A 22,647-nucleotide genomic window follows, 5' to 3' on the forward strand; every position below is an offset into this window, starting at 1 on the left:
TTTTAATGCAGTGTTCGCTGACGATACAACGAGAACTCAGCGACGGTCCGCACACAGCCGCGCCTCACCAGTGTAATATTCGGCGCACGACTGAAACTGCGCCCATGTTTGTTCAGACGACAGACTGTAGATTGTGGCGCGAATTAACATCAGGAGCAGAGCGAGTCATCCTCGATGCTAACAAGGGTCGATATTTGGCTGCATCCACGATGGCTATGGGTGTATCCAGCCGAGAGGGGCGATCAATGTAAATCGTTTACGTCGATCATTTTACGCGCTGCAAAATGGTTTCAAAAATCATTTTGTGGGGGTTAATTTGTGTTAATAGGCAAAGTGTGGATCTCTCTCTGTTTGCACAGTATACACCAGACACATAGGCCTACAAACAAACATACACTCAACATATTGTTATATAATGCAGAAATTTTTAGCGCAAAACTAGCTAGCTCGTTATTTGCAATGAATGCTGGTAAAAAAAAAAACAAACAAAGAAATGATTTGAAAATACGTGATAGTTTTCGTCATAACTTAAAGAAGTTACATTCGTTTTTGACAATTGCGTTTTGGTGTATTTTAATGCAGATATTATACTTTTAAGAAATAAAACAGGACAAGGTTGTCGTAAAATTCATTTGCATTATTGATTCAAAGAGGCATTCGTATAACGAACTGAAGATGATTTGAAAATATAGTTTATATAAGTGCATTCCTCTAAGTTAGGAGATTTTTTTTAATCATTTCTGTACAATGAATTGTGATTTAGAAGTTGAATTATGGAGAGAATAGATACCCATGCAGTTTGAGTAAAAAAAAAGCTGACATAAAGAATATTCCTTGTTATGTTACAACGTGAGGTACCTTTGAAAAGGTTTAATTCTCTCTATGTGTGATGATTGACATACTTTGAAATGTTTACCAATAACGCTTATTATATACATATATATATACATTCAAATTCATGATTTTCTTCCGTCGAGATGTTTTCATTACAACTGATTGACAAATTGCCCTACATCGACCGAAATAAGCACTGAAGTGATCAGTGTTTTAGTAGTAGTCATGATAAAAAATCATGGGCGTACATACTCGAGCAGGAATCGAACCTACGACCTCCTGATCACCGGACAGGCGTCATCTCCACTAGACCACCGAGCTTTCGCCCGAAAGCAAGTGTTGGTTCAAACACTGATCAATTCAGTGCTTATTTACGTCGATGTAGGGCAATTTGTCAATCAGTTGCAATGAAAACATCTCGACGGAAGAAAATCATGAATTTGAATAACAAAGCAGTACCCGCTGCATGCTATAAGGATCAGAACCAACACTTGTTTTCGGGCGAAAGCTTGGTGGTCTTGTGGAGATGACGCCTGTTCGGTGATCAGGAGGTCGTAGGTTCGAATCCTGCTCGAGTATGTACGCCCATGATTTTTTATCATGGCTACTACTAAAACACTGATCAATTCAGTGTTTATTTACGTCGATGTAGGGCAATTTGTCAATCAGTTGCAATGAAAACATCTCGACGGAAGAAAATCATGAATTTGAATAACAAAGCAGTACCCGCTGCATGCTATAAGGATTAGAACCAACACTTGCTTTCGGGCGAAAGCTCGGTGGTCTAGTGGAGATGACGCCTGTCCGGTGATCAGGAGGTCGTAGGTTCGAATCCTGCTCGAGTATGTACGCCCATGATTTTTCATCATGGCTACTACTAAAACACTGATCAATTTAGTGCTTATTTACGTCGATGTAGGGCAATTTGTCAATCAGTTGCAATATATATGTATATATGTATATATATAGTGTATATGTATATATAGTGTATATATATATATATATATATATATATATATATATGAGTATATGAATATAAGAACGACCCAAGTCCATGGAAGATCATTTCGAGTAAACTAAAAAAAAACTTCATATCTTTTTTATTTGTCCAATGATATGCTATTTAACTGTGATGGGAAGGCAACATTGTGTATACAAATTAGAACATACATTATTATGACAATTAACATTTACATTAATTGTGGAGAGGCCATTTTGTGTGGTGGACTTGGGTCGTTCTTTGATTCATATGGACTTGGGTCGTTCTTTGATTCATATACATGATATTCTGCTATAGAGATGGGAGAAGGATGAGAGAGGGAGCTATTATATGAATGTAAGAATGACCCAAGTCCTTCATTCTTTCATTAATATAAGATTTAACTCATTCATTTCAGGCACTTCCGCGGGTAATTAGGATTTATCATAATACACATAAGATGAGTCCATGCATAAGCAACAATTTCCCATGTCAAACTGAATTTAGCCAAGAATTGGACTTGGGTCGTTCTTATATTCATATACTCATATATATATGTATATATGATATTAAGAAAATTATTCATATTGCCGATGATTTATACATCTGTATTTTTTCGCTTCTCTCAAAGTATACGTACAAAACAATGTGCTTTTGTTGTGACGTTGATAAGTCATTGAAGATAATGACATTATGATTTAAAGTCAAACAAAACATGACTAGGTTTCGATTTTGTATTCCATTTCCTTGCTTTTTTTTTATTGTGCAACACTTTTATAGAGCATAAATGACGTGCTTAAGATGTGAAGTAATGGTATCAAAACCTCCATATTTTTCATCTATCTAATCATTTGTCTCTCGTTGATTTTGTTGCATAAGAAATCAACAAACTAATGTCTGTTTTCATCAATCTTTTTCACCTTATATGAATATGAGCATCTGCCCCGTATAATGGAAAATACAAACGATACAAGAAATATGCCCTATACATTCAATAAATATTGTACTTTCCCATGGGAGGGGCCGTCAGCCCAGTCAAGCCATTGCTTACGCTGATGGTCTCCTGCTTCCTTTTTGAATCAAATTTATTGCCTTGTCTGTATTAGTATCAATATGCAATCATCTGAAAGGAATTAAGATTAGAACATTACATACACCAATCATGTAGATGTACATGTTAACAAAGTTAAGAGAGTCATGTCAATTTCATATTGAAGTATATTCAAACTCACCTTGTGTCAACCATAACTATGAAGTCGTGTTGCGGATGTATACTACACATACATTCTTCTTGGGGTTTTTTTTAAACTAAAAATTATGCCCGTCATTTCCTTCTCACCTTAATTTCTTATACTCCACTCTAGGAAGCATGACCGATTTTTGCATTATCAAAGATGAAAAGAAATTGAAAACAAAATATGCTAATATCATATTAGGCCTTGAACCTGTCCCCATGCACAAAAAAAAGAAAGATAAAGAACGTTCATGCTTTCCACACCTTGCTTCTCCTGTGAGCGCGAGCTTTTATTCTTCTGACGTCACAACAGGGTAAGCGCTTATCGCATTACATCCATTCTTGCATTTTTCTCTATACATCTGCTACATATGATTCCTCAATACCCATGACTTACCGGACAAGATATTCTTAACATTCCAATTTGTAAATGAACGAACATAATAATACATCGAGAAATAGGTGCATACATTCAAAAAGTCAGTTACCCTGCATCACATTTGCATTAAAATGATAAACTGTTCAATGCTTTATTAACCCACAATATACAAAATATTGTGATGCTCAGATATTGTCGGGCACAAGACCCACAGGTTTCTGCAGTGAGAGGGTTAAACCAAAGAGGTTTGAAACTTCCAAGGGGCAGTGCAATTACGATTCTTTAAAAGAAGCAATAAGTAATGCTGATTATGTTCTATATCCACTTATAAGACAATCTATATCAGCCCACACCAAATTACGCTAAAAGGCGTACAAAATAGAAAACATGTGGAGGTGAATTTTGTCAAAAGAGCCTCCAGAAATCCCCTCCAACAACAATGAACAACCAATCAAAACAACTCATAAGCAACCTTAAATCGCATCAGGCAATCACTGTCATGTTCTATATTTCTTTCTTGTCACCTCTCAACATAGTTAATTATTTTCAATAAGTATTGTTTGTATGTATGTACATTGTGTAACATCATACCTTTATCAGATTTCTAATTGGTGGCAGTGTAGATCCTGGTCTCTTGAACCCTGGCCCACGGTCATGCCCCAAACTTCGTGAGACATTGTGCTTGCTTCCTGAACTTCTCGAAAGATGTGAAACGTGCCTGTAAGATTTTTTTTCTCTCTCTTTTCTTTTCTTAATAGTGACTTGCCTTTTCTTCTTTCACTTTGTCTTATGAGGATCTTGTACCAGACTGATTATCATTTTGTAAGGTGTTTGATTATGTCCATTCACATTTGACGAGACAGTAAATCAGAACGTGCCTAGCGGTTGGCGAGACAAACCCTCTTCAATTAAAGGACAAGTTCACCTTCATAAACATGTGAATTGAGAGAATGTAGCAATATTGATAGAACACATCAATTCACATGTATTTATAGGTAAACTTATCCTTTGAGATGGGGGGGGGGGAGGGGGGAGGGGGGGGGGGAGGGGGGAGGGGGGAGGGGGGAGGGGGGGGGGGGGTTATATGTCAAGATCCGTGCAGTGGTCTTCCTGTCAGCAGCAGGTTCAGTGGAGAAGAGCCAGCAAGGCGTTCTTGAAGTCCCCGGACACCTCCTTCTCCAGGTCGTCCTTAAGCTCCCGTCCATACTTTGCTTGGTACGCATGCCGAATATCAGCCAAGTCAACCTAGAGAAATCAATTTAGACATTTTATTTATTAAATTTAAAATCAATGCGCAGTAAAAGACACAAACGCAAAGATCTCACGCACTCAATAAGTAAACGTAAAAATGCTTATACCGATATCATATCCTCTGGATGTTTTGTTTTGTTGGTAGTCTTTTCGTGAAAACCGGCAAAAAGGTTTAAACCATAATCTCAATAAAGTACCAGCAATACACTATTTACACTGTTAACGTGTATTATGTATATAATATATGTATATATATATATATACACGTGTATATATGATATATATAATATCTATTTATTTATTTTACCTCTCATATGACGCCGAATTTGTGATACTTGTCGACATAAAAGATTATGACAAAGGGAACCGACACATCTGACGTTAACGTGTGCAATTATTTAGATAATTGAAGATAAATTCATCCCTGTTAATTTCATATTTCCGTTTCCTGCATGTCTGCGATTTCCATTTTCATCTCATGGGGTGCGTAAGGGTGTTGTCTTTGTTTTTGTCACTATTTCTTTCATTTGCTTTGATGGTGTACACATGCCGAATACGTTGTCCTGAATTAAGTTATCGGCTCAGCGAGTTGTTAATGACTGCTTGTACTATCAATGTGTGGGTGTTATGGATTATTCCTTCACGGGTGAGAACTGAATCATTGCTCCTTCACAGAGGTTTGTCTTAATGCAATTCCCTACTCGTTCCATCCCTTCTACAGCCCACGCAGTCCTGCCGTCACCCTGAAAACTCACTTCACATCTCATGACGAAGATTCGGACAAGACAACTCTCGTCCGTCCCGGCTCCCTTCATGGCCTTGTGCAACTTGTGCACGTAGTACTTCACTGGGTCGTCGATGAATTTAACTAGACAGTCGGGAAAAAAATACCAAACAAATTGTTTAATACTGGAAATTTGATCCCTCTCCCCCTGGTTCACAACTTGGGCACATGATAAATGATCAGTTATGAATGTATAATGTAAATTCACCCCGGCATCATTACATTTCGGTTTTTTTTTTCCATTTGCCAGTTTGTCAATCAAAAGCATACTATAAAGACAAACAACCGAATTACTTCAACGGGTTTATAGGCCTATCAAAAAAAAAAGACTTATCTTCTAACATCTTATCTGAAAGACATTTCGCAGCAACAACTTGCTTGCAACTTCTTGAGTGTTTATCTCCATTCTCTTGAATATACATGCGTACAACGTACAAAGATGGCGGCTGGACACAAGACGCATCACACAAAATTACATACGCACATTGATTTCGTAAATTCGTAGCAAAGAAGAGCCGTTCTGGCTTCGTATAGGAAACGATTGTATAAACTTAGGGTCCCTGGTCCGAGTTTGCTGCAGGCAGCAACTGTTGTGCCCTTGAGCAACTCATTCTATATTCATTACCTATTCCTTTGGAGATGGACTAATGCTAATGTTGTGGGTTCCTGGCAGCTTACTCATGAGCATTTAAAGTGATTCCATGGTATCCATTTCCAATAAGCCTAAACGCCCACCAGCGCATGTGGTGATGGTCGCGTACAAACACACAATGTGTCTACTGTTACAGTTCGTTATTATTAAGGTTCGTTATTCCGAAAGTGAAGTAGTGTTCGTAATAATTCCGAAGGTTCAATCGAGTGAACCTTCTTTTCATTTTCGGAACGAACCTTCCTTGCTGGAAAAAACGCAGTGTGCCACAGTGTGTTCACAATCAGTTCACATAGTCGACTGTGTGAAAAAGCTTGAATGTAACAGTATGGAGATGATTTCACACTGTGGAGTGTTTTTCTTAATATATACAAAGAGTTCACATATATTCTGTTTTACACTGTGAATTGATGATTCACAATGTATTCACAATGTTAAAGCACCGGAATTCAACAGTGTGAAGAGATTTCACACCATGCCCAAATGTGTTCACACCCCACAGTGGAACACTGCGTTCTTTCCGACAGTGTCAGTTCATCTTAGGATTAACGAATGTTCTGAATAACGAACTGTCAGAGTAAAGTCACAAATATTCGGACTAACGACCATTATCATACGCGGATTGATGCACATTAGGTATAGGGATTTTTTTGTATGTGTGTGTGTGTGTGTGTGTGTGTGTGTGTGTGTGTGTGCGTGTGTTCCGAAATTACGCACCTCGGGAATAACGAAACTTATTTCATTTTCGGATTAGTGAACCTTCGGAACAGCGAACATACACGGGGACACAAATAGATAATGACTATAAAAGAGAGAGCAGGAGGACATTACTGATGTTGAGATATCCACGCTTCAGATCTCCGGACATTTCGCTTTTGATGACTGATTTGAGAGATGTTCCAGTCGCCTGATTGGGTCAGACAGAAACAAAGAATATCATTGTTAAACCTAAGTGAGCGTTTATATTCTCATGCGTTGAATGAAGAATTGAAATCATTAATTTTACATTCTTGAGCCTCAACAGGCCGGGACATGTTGTGATATTCAATGTAATCAAATTATATCAGATTTTATAGATATAACATAAGCAATAATCAGCCACGCATGAATAATGCTTAATCATAACAAACATGTACTGTAAATAAAACGGGCGTAGTATCTTATATCTTCGATTTCAACTGATTGTTCTGCCTCCAGTTGTGGTGGGTAAAATGCGGGGAAGTATAACACCTATATGTTCATGAAATTACTGCATTGTGTTGAACAACTTTTTTAATTTCATGATAAATAGTATTCGAATGATTAAAGCGCTACCAACAATCAATAACTCAAAATGATGAAGATTAAAAAGACACTGATGGGGATGCATGAACGAAAGGGAGCAAGAATGGAGATCTAGCAACATTCAGCACAGGAAATATAAAATAAGACTTGGGCGCCTCCCTAATGTATTCCCTTTTCAAAGGAATGTTTCAGTAGAATTTCAATGGAATGACTTGATATGGTGCCCATTCCTTCATCGAGAAAAGTATAGAGGAAACGAGAAATGTTTTTGTTGAAAGTAACATGTTTCATTCAATTTTACTGGCTTGGGCGCTGACACATTCATAAAAGGAGCCATTTTGTTAACATACAAGAAGTTTAGAGTAGTTAAAGTATCGCCTTTGTAATGAAGTAGCTACATTATAGGGTTTCGATTATGATTGCTGTGCGTTATCTGAAGTAATGCAAGAGAATGAGTAACGAAATGTCAACACGCCCCACTAGTTAGGCGGGGTGTACTTCCCTAATATCCACAGTTATAGTCGTGGATGCAGGTGTATAAGCACGTCACGAGAACAGACACCCACGAGTCATACTGTTCACAATTTTTGGAACCCACGAGTAACGCAGCCCATAAGACATACAGTCCATGAGTTCGACACTAAGGAAAGGCCAAAGAGACCCACACACTTTGTTGTAATCATGGTACAGACGAACTCGTGGGCTGTTTTATCTATTGTCGAACTCGAGAGCCTTATTTGTCAGTGTAGAACTGTTGATCAGTGTGATTAAGTAGGGCTGTTTGACTCATGGAACTTTTGAATGTCGAACTTGAGGGCTGTATGACTCGTAGGTGTCGGTGTCGTAGGATGAGCCCCTACTCGTAGTGACGAGTTCCAACACCTACCTCTTCGTACGCTCGGAACACCAGCCGAAGATGTCCGAAGCTTCTGCCGACCAAAATGCGCTGAAACTCTGACTCGTCAGTCCCCCACTGGGCCGCTCCGGCCTTCAAATGGAATAATGAGTCAGGAATACAGCTGGGTTAGTCTGAATCAAGAATAATACTTATTCCTGACTTTGTGATTTAATCATGAACACCAACAGTAATATGAGTACTACTTACACTCTTAAAACATCCGAGTCAGAACTGACCCGGAACTGGGTCCGTAGGGGTCACACACAGTTCCGGGTCAGAAATAACAAGGAATGGGGTCAGATATGACCCATTCAGAGTCATGAATTGGGTCAGGGTAACCCCATTCGGGGTCTTCATGACCAAATTCCAAGTCATTTTTGACCCGGAACGGTGTGTGACCCCAACGGACCCAGTTCCGGGTCAGTTCGGACTCGGATTTTTTTTAGAGTGTAGGCGGCTTACATACAGCCCGTCTTTCGGATCCGGAAAATTGCAGTTTGAATCTCAGATGAAAACTCCTCTGCTATGGAAGCTAATTGTACATGTTTGTCTTTCTTCTGCACGACATTAGTTTGCCGTTGCCCATAGTGCTTTAAACTATGAACTTTGAACTTTTGAATCTGTTTCGTTAAAAGATATGAATGCAACAACAATACTATTGCAATTCATTTTTATCACAAATATTTCAGTCAAATCAAGAGCTTTGGACAACAAACAAGTCAAGAAAAATACCAGTGACATTGACATTATTATTCGAATGAAATTGAAACTTTATTCTGTACATCTGCAAGGACCATTTCAACTGAAAAATAAGTGCGAAATTCAGATAGGGGACATTGTAAGAATTGATGTCGTGCATTAATACTTCTTGGCAAAGATTTATGAGAATAATGAGAATATCAATATTTGCCAACATTTTTTTTTTCTGTGAAATGATGGAATTATGAGTTAGAGGTTTCAGCAACAAATGAATTACTTTCATATACAAGTATCTGGCAAAAAGAAAAAGAAACAGAAATATTAATGATGATGTCCTTGGTATATAAGATTATGCACTATAAGCATTTTTAATCACGTAACTAACATGCAAATTCAATTTGAATTTCTATTATTTCTAGCTTACCTCGTAGAGTGCCTTTGCATCCGCCATCGCTTGATTCCCGTCGGGATGGGCGTGCTCGTCTCGAGCGCCCTCAACGATAACAAAGAAAATGAACAGCCGCCAATAAATTAACTTCGATAAGCACTTATATCACAATCAATGATGGTGATAATGATAATGATGATCATGATCATGATAATAGTAATAATAATAGTAATAATGATAATAATAATAAGTTATAAGTTTGAAAGTTCCATATTTCCAGGGATCCCAAAATATTTCTAATAAATAGATGTAAATGTCTTACTTCTATTTTCATCTTCTTATTGCTACTATAAACAATGTATTTATATGCTATAGCAATACAAATTGCTGAGTTCATCAGAAAAGAGAAAGAAAGAAGAAGAGATTATTACAATATACAGCAAAGACTACATTGTTTTAAGATCTTGTTTTGAGCATTACTTTGTAGGGAATAACAGCTTCTTTTGAGGGATTGTTTTTTCTTCATTAGCGATATCAAAGTGTGTGTGTGTGTGTGTGTGTATGTGTGTGTGGTGTGTATGTGTGTATGTGTGTGTGGTGTGTATGTGTGTATGTGTGTGTGTGTGCGGTATGTGTGTATGTGTGTGCGAGCGCGCTTTTGAGGAGTGGCTGTTTAACTCTTCTCACCACTGAGAGACCGACGAGAAGTCGCTCAAGATCGCCGCTGGTGTCGCTCTTCAAATCTTTCTCGAGGTCGCCGTATCCCCCTTTCAGGAAGAAAAAGTAATTCAACCAATGAATTAAACAAAGAAACAAACAAACAGAGAGCTGAAAGGTTTTTCAATCGGAGAAATTCCAAAATCTAATGATCATGACAACAAAATCTGACGTCAAATTGATATCATTGTCATTTTTATTATTATTGTTGTTGTTACCATTATCATCACCATAATAATTATCAATAATTATTGAAAATGATTCTCAAGTGTGATTGTCGAGTATGATTAAAGAAATCCGAAGGCTGTTTTGTTATTTCGGTATATGTAAATCATTATCATAATCACAAATTATCAATAAAAAGATGACTTGTCGTCTTAATCTGCTTACCATCTTGATAGGCCTTTCTGATTTCCGCAATTTCCTGTTATACGATAGCAAAGAATAATAATGCATAATGGATACGTCAGTTCAAATGTCTCACATTATACCTCTTCATATCACAGTCCTCTGAAGTACGCAACAAATTTATTAGAAATGTATAATTTTAAAGATACAGTACATGAAAAACAAGACATGGATAACATGGAAAAGATGACTGCATTTAATTATTTGATCCGGCACCTCGCCCTTTGTCTCCTAAGGAAACTTTCCATGAGCTAAACACGTGCTAAACCCGGGTAGACATGTTTCCGATAGCTCACGTAAGGTTTAACTATGCAGTACTGAGCATGTCTCTTACTGCTGTGGGCATGACAAAAATATTTCATACTCAGGTGCTGTGCCAATTTAATTCAATTCAATTCAATTCAATTCAATTCAATTTCATTTTTTTCCACAGAACACAACATGATATTCCGTAATATGAAAAAAACCAAAATGAATCTTGAGTACACATTTTTAGACTGTATCTACTAATTAAAAGAAAGTATGCATAAAGTTTCAAATAAAAACTTGTTACATTGTCCATGCCTTGATAGAGAATAGGAAAAATAAAATCAGGTGTAAAAACAGGGTTTGTACATTGTGGTCTAAGCAAAAACTTGGATTTTCTTGAAACAAGAAATAACAAGTGAACTATGGAAAGTAATTCAAAGCATAAATGTCATTACAAAGCAGAAAGAACAGAAAAAAATAAACACGATGAGAATACAAACACAAACAAAAGAGCACAGCAACATGAACTGAATGTAAAATGCCTACGAGCTTTTATGTACGATCGGAACAAGAATAATTAACTTATGCAATTCATTATCTGGGGATGATGAAAAACTTTCTGACACACGTATCAAGGATTACGTGAAAACGATCCCCCATGGGTATAAAGATTATACTTACAGCGTTGTTTCGGGCACACAGGATTTCGAGTAAAGCAGCTTCGTCAGTTCCAGCCCCCTGTTGGCAGCAACATACAAACGAATGAACAACACCAGGAAACGTTCCGTTTTCTACTGCAGCAACAAGCTACTGCGCACTTAACTAGAGTTCTTTTAAATTGATTTAGAAATGCTTGCAAATACATAAGGTCAGAAGTTGTCATGAATATGTGTAACTGACCAACAGAAGAAAAGATATGAAGAGTTTGTTCGCGAAAACCGATAAGTCCATTTTTGGAGATTTTGAAGTACGCTCTCTGTCATAAAGTACAAAATAATACCTTTTAAATGATATATTGGTCACTATATATAAAGGTACATTTTGAAGTTATGGTCAAAAGAAGCAAAAATGTTCTTATTATTCTCTTTATTTTTCTTGACATTTAATCGCAAATAGCTCCATTTGGCAAATATGGACTTATCGGTTTTTGCGAAGAAACTCTTCATATCTACACAAAACAAAAAGATTTCGGAATACCAATTTACTAAGACTAGCAAGTAGCAACCTTGTATAGTGAGAGCGGGGTCCTTTTCCTTTTCCTACAGACAAACGACGCTATAATAAATGAGGAGTTTTATTGCAAACTGAGCTTAGAGCCATTTTAAACATTTTAAAATATGTTCATCATCAAATAGAGCAAAAAAACCCTCCCAATTAATATCTGACTTGTATCATAACAATTTCAGAAGTTATGATTAAGAATATCCCGTATTTTCTTATTATTATCTGTTTAGCAGGTTTTATCTCAAATATCTCAATTTAACAAGGATGGAGTTTGCTCGTTTTGCAATAAAGCTCTTCATATGTTGTTTATCTTTATCATCATCATCATCATCGTCATCATCATAATAATAATAGTAATAACAATGATAATGATAATAATAATAATTATATTCATTATTACTTTTAATTGCTATCTTGTATGCCTGCCTTACCCTCATAGCCTTCTTCAGACATCTAGCGTCGTACTTTGCCGGCTCGTCCATCAGACCGATGATCACGTCTTCGAAGTCGCCACTGAGCTCGCTCTTGAGGTTACGGACGAGATCCTAGACCAAGCATCGGAATCAAGGGAATACTTGATACAATTTTATATATCAATTGTACTGCAGCGGCAATAAGTTTGGTAGTTATATTCTTTTAAAGCTTTTTAAACAGATGAGCATTCTTTCCGCCTGTGACTGGCTGTGATCTGGGTTAATGCTGGTCCCCCCCCCCGAGCGAGTAAACACACAAACAAACAAACAAACAAACAAACAAACAAACAAACAAACAAACAAAAACCCAAACAAATAAACAAGCACATACACACAAACATACACACACATAAACCACCGTAGAGTCTTGCCTAACCGCCATAATAACGTCTGATGGTTGCATTTTGCTATTCAACATTTATCACTGACTGATATGAATATGTAACAACCGTTTATAAAGCATTATGACTTATTTCTTTCATCAGACCTTGGTTAGTTTTATTTCGTGTAATTATTCTAGTACGTTGATAAGTGTTGTACCATTCCATGTCACAGCAGTCGTATTGGTCAATTAAAATAATTTCCTCGCACTTTATTATTCTTGGTAAGAGCAGTAGGACCTACTCTACCGATTATTAAAACATTAAAAAATGTGGAGAATATTGGCGAGCCTTTGTATGCGGTGTCATAACAGATTGTAAGAGTGAGAAGGAGGGAATTGAAAAAGGGAGAGAGTTTCCAGATTTTGTAATCTAAAATACTTGGTAATTATTGGCAAAATGTTTCTATTCAAAGGTTACTTCCTATTTTTCTTCTAGAAATGTACAATTGATAGATGGATACAAAATATTGTATCATCAAAATCATATCCGGATGATAACGTTAACGACATTATTGCATTGAAAGCAGATAACTAAATAGAAATAACGCAAGAACAATAATGGCAATGAAAAGTTTTATATCAAAAGACTTACCCGTCCATACGTGGCCTTGTAATGAGCTTTCAGGACCTGACGCTGAGCGTTGCTACGGTTACACAGGATCTCAATGATCTGTTTCTCGTCAGTTCCTTCAAGGAAAGAAAGATTAAGAATATTTATACCATGAAATCTCTTTCAAGGCACTTTGATTTTATGTTCTATCGATTTTATATTCTATTGATGAGTTAGCTCAGTCGGGAGCACGCCTACCTCCCGATGCTAAGGACCCCGGTGGTGAGAGAGTTGTAATCAGGCACGTAAAAGATCCCCCTTCATTAATTCATCCAAGAGCATGTGTTAAACCCAGTGAAGTGGTCCCACCTTACAGCCTTACATCCAACTGGACTCCATGGAAGAACAGCTATTGCCGCTTTATGAGCTATCCAGCCATCTTCGCTGATGGAAATGAAACAACAACAACAATAACAACAACAATATATACAATTCATCGAAATAAAAGCATGGAATATCATAGAGACAAATATTGTGGTATCGGTTTTAGTTCGTTATTCCGAAGGTTCGTTATTTTTGATACGCAACTACATTTCATTTTCGGATAACGAATCTTCGGGTTAAAGAATCCATGAAGGGGAAAAACGCCACAAATGTTGATAAACAAACCCTATTTTCTTTTCGGATTAACGCGTGAGCATCTATGGGGATAGGGAGTTTCTGTGTTTCGGAATAACGGACCTTCAGAATAACGAACATCAGCCATTGTAACACACACAGAGACGCCTAACTTTAACATTAAGTTGATTTAAAAACTCCATTTTGCATTCATATCAATGTTAAATGGGAAATACACTGTAAACAGGACTGGCCTTACTTTTATATTGCTAATATATAGCAAGCTTTGAAGAACACTTTCGATCTTCTTCTTCTTCTTCTTCTTCTTCTGATTAAGTCTGCCTCCTTCAATAGACTGGTGCTATTTACACTATAATACAATTTATTTACAGATATGTACAAGCACATAGAAAATATGACGAACATAACTAGCCACTGTGATCAACCGTTAGACGGTTTCGAAATGATCCCACAGATGGCGTTGAAACAATTTCTGTTCCTTACAGTTCTTGGGAAGAACGAATGGCGATGCGATTCAGTTCTCGAATATGGTACCTGATAGGAGTGTGGTTGCGAGGCTCTCGTCAACTGAGTAGCCTGTTTGATAATATAGTCCTGTGCTGAAAGAGGTGTAAGATTATTGTGTATTTTGTACATCATAATTAGCCTGTCATTTTCTCTGCGCTGTTCCAGAGTGGTCCAATTAAGTTCTTGTAGCATTTTGGTGACACTCGAGGTGTTATGATAGCGATTTAAAGTGAATCGCGCAGCTCTTCTCTGGACCATTTCCACTTGGTGGATTAGGTTCTTGGTAGATGGATCCCAAACTGTGGAAGCATACTCAACAATTGGTCGAACCAACGTTTTGTCAGCTGTGGCTTTAACATCAGAAGATTTTATGCGAAGATTGCGTTTTAGAAATGCAAGCACGTTATTGGCTTTATTGACAGTAGTTGGGTCCACTTCAAATCAGAAGTGATGGTTACACCCAAGTACTTCACGGATTCAACAGATTCAAGAGGGGCGTTATTTAGATGATACACGTATTGCACCTTTCTTCTTTTCCTGGATATTGTCAAAACCTTACACTTATCTGTGTTCAAATCCATCATCCATTTTTTCGCCTAGTCACCAATTTTGTTTAAGTCCTCTTAAAGATTTTGCGTATGATGTTGATTGTCGATGGTCATGTAGGAAATTGCATCGTCGGCAAAAAGGCGAACCTTTTGTATTTTCCGATCCAGAATCAAACAAAGAGGGCATCTACATCGTTTGATGCTATATTCATGGCTCGACACTAACTTTTTTGTTTGGTGGCCCGATGGGGCCACCAAAATCCTAAATTTCAAATTTTTGGTGGCCCGAGAGAAAAATTTGGTGTCCCGAAAAAAAACAATAAAAAACATTAAAAGTCCTTTTTTTTCATGAGTCAAATATTTAAGATTTATGATAGTAAGAATTAGAAGTTGGACATATCTACTCATAAATAAACTTCAACAAACTTGCAACACTCACTCTCAGGCATTCATTCAGTCCTTTTCATCCATCCTTTGAACAAATTTCACTTCTAATTTCCGGCGCAAAAAGTTACGAATTTATTGACATACTTTTCAAAATATTTTGGTGGCCCGAGGCGGGCCACCAAATTTGCCCTTTTTTGAAATTTGGTGGCCCGACTTTCATTTTTGGTGGCCCCGGGCCACCGGGCCACCGTTAGTGTCGAGCCCTGCTATATTGATTGTAGGATAAGGAAACATTCGCGTATGCTCAGTGAGGACATATTTTTGCAAAGATTGAAATTATGATTATGCTCTGAATGGAATTATGAATATCAATTCAAATTGGCGGATAGAAATATTAAGAAAGGAAACCATGACACAGTAAGTATGAGGGTGATATTGTATGCGCGCGCGTGCGTGTGTTTATGTGTTTGGGAGTAACATGATTCAGTATAGTCAAAGAATATATATTCTTTTGTACATGTCAGTACTTTCTCGTGAAGAAATTGTCAGTAGGATTGATTTATAATCGAGTTGTTATGTTCAAGAGAAATGATTGGCAGTATAAGTTGATAAATGAATTAGTTTGTGTTTTGAATGACATTTGTACCGTTTATGTTCATGTTGCACCCAGAATGGGTTGATTTATGAATGATTTGAATGAAATCGATAAAATATGGAAAAACAAAAATTGTGTTTATGTGTTTGCACCGAGGGTACAATATGGGAACCGGTGCACGAACACACACCAACAAACACGAAAAGTGGAGACCGATTTTCCGATTTGCGTGTGGGTATGTTTTATGAATACACATTTATGCGCGCGCGCACACACATACACACACGCACATATCATATACCCACCGAGTCCCGACATAGCCTTCCTCAATGCCTGCGCATCAGAGTCCTTGTCGAAACCTGGAAATTTGACGACTGTTGGCTGTATGGTGTGTAGTATAAAGGACGAATTCAACTTGATAATATGTTTGAAATGAGTTAATGAAGCAATATTAGTAGAACACACTCAGCGAAAGTTTGAGAAGAATCAGATAAATTTTGTGCAAAATTTATGATTTCTAAAGTTTCAATGCCGCCTTCGCTGGTTAAGAAGATTATTAGTTTGTGATGCATTGTGTAGAACGACACAAAATATATTCTTTATCTTATGTATTTAAAATTAAACATTTCCTCGACAAGTTCTTACCGACGTATGTTAAGAGAGACCATTCCCTTGTTTCCTGAATAGAGGCAAGTCAAGTGGTCTTATATACTTTATTTTAATTTATATTTTGTTACTATCGCTCATTGTATATAGTATTTTTATCCAGCGATGGATGCACAAAACTTTCAAAAATGCACAACTTTTTAACGGAATGTCCGATATTTCTAAAACTTTCACCGATGTGTTCTACCAATATTGCTGCAATTACTCGATTTACGCCTATATATTGGGAAATCATCTTGTTATCTATAAAGTATGATAATTTATCAAGAAGACGGATTAAAGACGTTACAATATGGATAGCACCTGGTCTATACTGAAAACAGCACAAAGTAAGGCGGTATAGGTGATTCCAGTCCAGGGGCCCGTTTCATAAAACTTGTCATCAGTGACAACTGCCACATTTCTATGACAAATTTGCTCTCAGCCAATCAGATACAAGGATTTCAATAGCTTGTCACATCTATGACAACTTGTCACTGATGACAAGTTTTTTTGGAACGGGACCCGGATGACGATTATACAAGTCGTTAGCGTGCTATATATATGTTAGCAGCAGTTATGTTTCACTTCCAACCCCTAATTGCTTTTCTGATAGTTTAAATCTGACAGGTCTGATATTCCACTGTTCTTAGATTTAATTCTCTTCCCTTCTCTCCATCTCTCTCTATCTCTCTCTACCTGTCTGTCTATCATAATCATCCTCTACATAATTATCTTTCTCCCTCCACCTTCAACCCTTTTAAGAAAACCAGACTCCATTTTGAAATTTGATGAATAGATTGAGACTAAATGGAAATAATTGTAAAAGAAAGAAGAATTACAAGTCTTTTAACTTTCCTTAGGAAGAAAAAACCTAGTAGGCTTAATTGCCAGATATATTCTAACAATACAACGATATATTATCATCCTCACATTTTCCCAATGACATATAATATTATGGGGACAAAACTTTCTTCGTGCATCAAAACATCAAAAGAAATAATTGCAGGCCCCTATCCACAATTGTAGCATCAAGTCGACTCATACTGTCATAGTTTTGAATGGTTTTGTTTGTTTGTTTGTTTGTTTGTTTGTTTGATTCATTTTCCATCTGAGAAGATGGCTGGATAGCCCATTTAAGCTGGTCTTCCATGGGGTCCAGTTGGGTGTGAGGTGGGACCACTTCATCGGGTTAAACACCCTGCTCTTTGCGATGAATGAATGAAGCGGGATCTTTTACGTGCATGAGTTGTTACTCTCTCATACATGGTTCTTTAGATAAAGTTTCTAAAAGGGGGACTGGTTATATCTTTATTCAACCTTAAACAGAAAATGTAAAACAATTGAAGATCTGAGAGGCGAAAGCTTTGTTTGACTTCATTTGTTTTTTCGTCACCATAAGATCAACGCGGAGTGCAGTTAAAGTGGTAGTATTGTATTGGTGGAGACGAGGATTAAGCGTGTACCCTTTTGTGAGATACTAAGAAACCACTTATGATAATCATGTTACAGATAAGAACATCATTCTATGAGAAATGCAAAGTTTGTTTGATGAAAAATCAATTTTAAAATGATTGAGATGTCCAAAAACAAAGTAAAAACAAAGAAATCCTAATAAAAAGTGTGTTCCATTTTACATTAGGATCGCTATGTTTTGAATATCTTAGTCAATTCATAACCAATTCCATCAAATAAACGATCAGTTCTTCTTGGAGTTACATGCTCTTTAATATTTCATTTCATTTCATTTCATGTTAGTTCATTTCCGACGAAAGTATGCAATATGACATTTGCATATAAACAAAGCAAAGTACAATGTGACATTTGCATATTCAAATGAGATTTAAATGTACACCATTATTTTGCAGTGAAACGAAACATACTATTAGATAAAGAAATGCATAGGCAAACTGTAAGTGAATCGTAACAAAGAAAAAAAAAACGGAAATGGAGAGGACTGCTAAGAAGCTTAGCTTGTCGAATGCAGTCCCCTCGTGAGTAAGATAAGTCAAGTAATAATCAAACGAAACAATAAGACATAATCATTGCTTGGGAAAAACAGGGAACATAAAACAAACCATATACGCACACAATATGTTAATAGGAGGTTTCTCATTATCTCATAAAAAAAGGTAGAGACCTTCAACCCTGTCTCAACCAAATCTTTACCATTCCTTTCATATTTCTTTCTCTTTTCTTTGGTCAACATAACCCTAGGATCCGAGGAAAGATGCTCCCTTGACCACACGCACACCAATGTACAAATCTTCTGACAAGTACGCATACACGCTACAAAAAAAAAAAAAAAAACTATACAAGGGTATATTGGGTATTCAAATTCCCCAAGTTCCCCCCCCCCCCCATCATCGAATTCTTGAGGAATTTACCTACTATGAAGAACCATGATACCATGGCACAAATTATCGCCAAACAACCACGGATAATCATTATTTTCTGCATTTCGAGGCCAATCCGTAGAGGTCGTACTGTTTACGCACTTTCTTTTCACGCTTATAAAGCATGCAGAGAAAATACCCAGCCTCTCAGAAGCTGCTGGAATGTAGTTATCTTAGAGTATAGTAATATCGCTGACCTTTGACTATTCCAGTTCTAATATTCTTGGATGCCCTTGTTTCGGATTTTAAGCGAGGATATTCTTTCTGGGTAAAGTTATCATACTGCCTGAGAAATGGGGGGGGGGGGGGGAGGCGAGCCCTGTATGTCTGAGGAGTGGTTTTCTTAGCGATGTTGAGGAATAGAGTTTATTAGAAGATATAAATGCAGTTTATAGCACCATCTGGAAGTAGTATATCATTATATTCTTGAAGACTAGATAAAACAAGAGGGTCTATAGCTTGTGAATGGTTTGTCCATGACCAATGTGAAACCAGAATGCCAAGATCGTGGACGAATACGAATCCAGCCAACCTATAAACTGACCTCAGTTATTTTTTACCAACTGTCTTTTGAAAGCGAGATGGCTACCTTTTGTTGCTACTTCATTGAATGGTATGTAGGCCTGCAATTCCCGGGTACTTAATTTTCTCTCACACTGCCTAACCTGCATTTTCTAAAGGGATTTAATCGTTCTTCCAGTCATTGAAAGTCAGCCAAGCAATATCTTTTAATGATATTTTTATCCCCCCCACACACACACGCACATGCACGAACAAACAGTCACAAACAGAAAGAAAATCCCGTCAGAGCTAAAAGTACCTTCTATTTATCTTAAAGGGAGGGTATAGAGAGTTGGTCGAGACCTGGATACAGGCTTCTAACTTTTTGGTGATATGCTAAGAAAACTTTTATGAATTATATAATTCGAAGAAAAAATCAGCGTTTATTTGGTAAAGATTAGGCTTTGAAATGGCTGAGACATCAATAACAAAGAAATTATATTTATATACAGTATTAGAAGGTAGCCCGACCAGTCCGTACTCGTGTACATCGACAGGCTGTGTATAGTTAATAAAAAGGTGGACCCCGGCTTTTATTAGGATCCCCTTGTTTCACTTTGTTTGGGATATTATGCCAGCCATATGAAGACCGATTTTTATCAAATAAACTTTTAATATCCTCTTAGAATGGTATGCTTTGCGACATTTCATGAGCGATTTCTTAGTACCTCCCCCCCAAAATAGAAGCTCAATCCTTATCTCAAGCAATACTATACCATCACTTTGAATCTATTATAGTCCCTATTGTTTATAATAGCGTTTTTCTTTTTAACACCCACGCCACCGGAGAGAAAGCTGTTTTAAAGTTTTTAAAGACAACTGTTCACAGGGAAACTGGGAAAACTGATTCAGGCAAGAAAGAAGAAAAAGAAACAAATGTGGGCAGTTTGAATTTGAGGTTTAACCCAGAGAACGATCAACTAAAGTTGAAGAGGAGAAACTACAACAGTCTATAACGTTATACATGTAGTTATACATTATGCATGTTCCGCATTAAGGTGTGTCAGCATCTTGAGCTGAACTTAGAAGTACCGTTCATTGGCTCAAAATATCATATGCCCCATCATACCTCTGGACGTCGGTATGTAAATATTGCTCTTCTCTTCTCTTAACGGAAAAAAAACCACACACACACACGATATAATGATACTATACATAATAATTCGAACGTATAGTATCTGCACTTACCCTGCCCATATTGTTGGTATTTAGTCAGTGCAGAGAACGCAATCCAAAACCAAAGATCTTCCGAAGATCAAGAAAGATGGTGTCAGCTTGTGTGTAGGCCTATGTAGAGTCGATCTGCAGCGATTGATTCATGAAACCTGACGCACTGAAGAATCTGAGCCCCATGAAGCGTGTAATCACGTGATTTTTTTTTTTTAAAAAGAAAGATACCCACAAGAGGCTATTGATTGGACAACCTCGTTCTTTCGCCATTATATAACTGCATACTCGTGCATATCAAGACCGTAATGTAAGATTTATTGTTATTATCATATTTTTTTTTTTGGGGGGGGGGGGGGGGTGGGGGTTGGAGGGGCTTGTTTATTTGTTTAGAGGCTAATGCTCGTAAATTGTTCCCTGTGCAGATTTGCCACCGTGCCGTCCAATACAATTTTTTTCCCATTTGACTTTGAATGATTATATTCACAATATTCACACATCCATTTTGAAAACAATTACAATTTTACATCGACAGATAGTCTTCGTTATCTCAAAATGTTTGATGCTGCCATTTGAATAGGTTTCCCAGTCAGGTTCATAACTTTGTCATTCAAGTTCATGTTCAGAGCATTCAATTTCACCCACTCTACGCTCGCAGCACTGAAACAGCTATTAAATTCGAATTCCGGTCATTCAATTTCACTATCGAAACAATCAATAATTGTTCATTTGCGTCAATCAACTTTAAAACAGTTGCATACATTTTAGCAATGAGCTTTCAAGTTCATTTCAAGCCGCGACGGAATCTCGTTATTCATTCAAATTCGTAAAAGTACAACCATGTTCCAAAAATAAAAAAAATGTATCCAATTCAAAAGAGGCATTAGATTCAGTTAGCTTGTTATCTAAAGGTCTCTTTTACTAAGTTTTGAATAGATCGAGTTCATTCATGATAAAGAAATGTATCTTGTCGTAGGTCTACCTGTTTATTCTCAATTGTAACGTCATTCGGGTAAAATGTGTGGATGGATTGTGTATGTGTGCTTGTTTTTATGAGCAACATTCGCCCCTTCCCCAACCCCTGCCTCTCTTGCCCATTTTCTGCAAAAATCATTTCCACTAAATTTATTGCAGGAAGTATAGGAAACTGATTACCTGAAAAAGAAATCAAATGCCCAAACAAGCTCAACTTGACTATCGCATGAATTTGAATACACATCCGGGAATGCAATACTCCCATTTGGAAATTGAACACGTTGTCCGTGAATTTGATTTGATGGAAAGGAAATAAAAGTGCCCATTTAAAAAACAAAAAAACAAAAACAAGGATGAAATTGATCGATCGGATTCTGCATTTGAATGCCCGAATATTTTCGCGTGCTTGCGATGTGTGAATTTGAATGCACATTCATGCATTGGAACGACGAAAGAATGAAATTGACCCGGAAAACCTGTATTACACATTGCAAGCTTGTTTTGGGGGAATTGTGGCTCTACTAAACTAAATCGAATCTGTATTCTCAAGAAACGAATTGTGCGACTCCTAATCCATGCGGGGTCATTTCAAACCCCGTTGGGGCAACCACACCACAGCCCCCCCCCCCCTCCATATCCCGGTTCTGTAGCTTTGGTTACGAATTTTGTGTTCATAATCATGCGTATTTTTTGTCTTATACAGTGTATATCACACATACAGCTATCAAAGGTCCAGTTTACCTTTGGGAGCAGTGATTTTAAAAATGTTCAAGATATCATTTAGATTATCACATTTGATGCATATGTGTAGGTTTGTTGTATCACAAAACATCCTACCATATAAA

The 22,647-nt window shown here is 37.2% G+C and overlaps 1 protein-coding gene across 1 annotated transcript; it reads right to left on the reverse strand.

Annotated features, from left to right (window-relative positions):
* Positions 1-4,551: 4,551 nt before the first annotated feature.
* Positions 4,552-20,857, reverse strand: LOC139720478 (annexin A13-like). The gene is made up of 12 exons (XM_071631832.1): positions 20,849-20,857; positions 16,364-16,472; positions 13,425-13,519; positions 12,409-12,522; positions 11,435-11,491; positions 10,487-10,520; positions 10,067-10,146; positions 9,416-9,484; positions 8,281-8,382; positions 6,942-7,017; positions 5,433-5,545; positions 4,552-4,671 (listed from the first exon to the last, which is right to left on the reverse strand). Exons 1-12 carry the CDS (start codon positions 20,855-20,857, stop codon positions 4,552-4,554), a joined length of 978 nt encoding a protein of 325 aa, XP_071487933.1.
* Positions 20,858-22,647: the final 1,790 nt, after the last annotated feature.

This window comes from Diadema antillarum, unplaced genomic scaffold, assembly GCF_040938485.1.
Source record: "Diadema antillarum isolate AM-2024a unplaced genomic scaffold, OU_Dant_1.0 scf00000128, whole genome shotgun sequence".
NCBI classification, from domain to species: Eukaryota; Metazoa; Echinodermata; class Echinoidea; order Diadematoida; family Diadematidae; genus Diadema; species Diadema antillarum.

Bases quoted from the DNA above. Each gene is read 5' to 3' on its own strand.
- LOC139720478 (XM_071631832.1), bottom strand. The intron at 12,523-13,424 runs GTAAGTCTTTTG...TGCTTGGTCTAG, and splicing joins ACAAGGCCACGTATGGACGG to GATCTCGTCCGTAACCTCAA. The intron at 9,485-10,066 runs GTGAGAAGAGTT...GTTATCGTTGAG, and splicing joins TTCTCGTCGGTCTCTCAGTG to GGCGCTCGAGACGAGCACGC.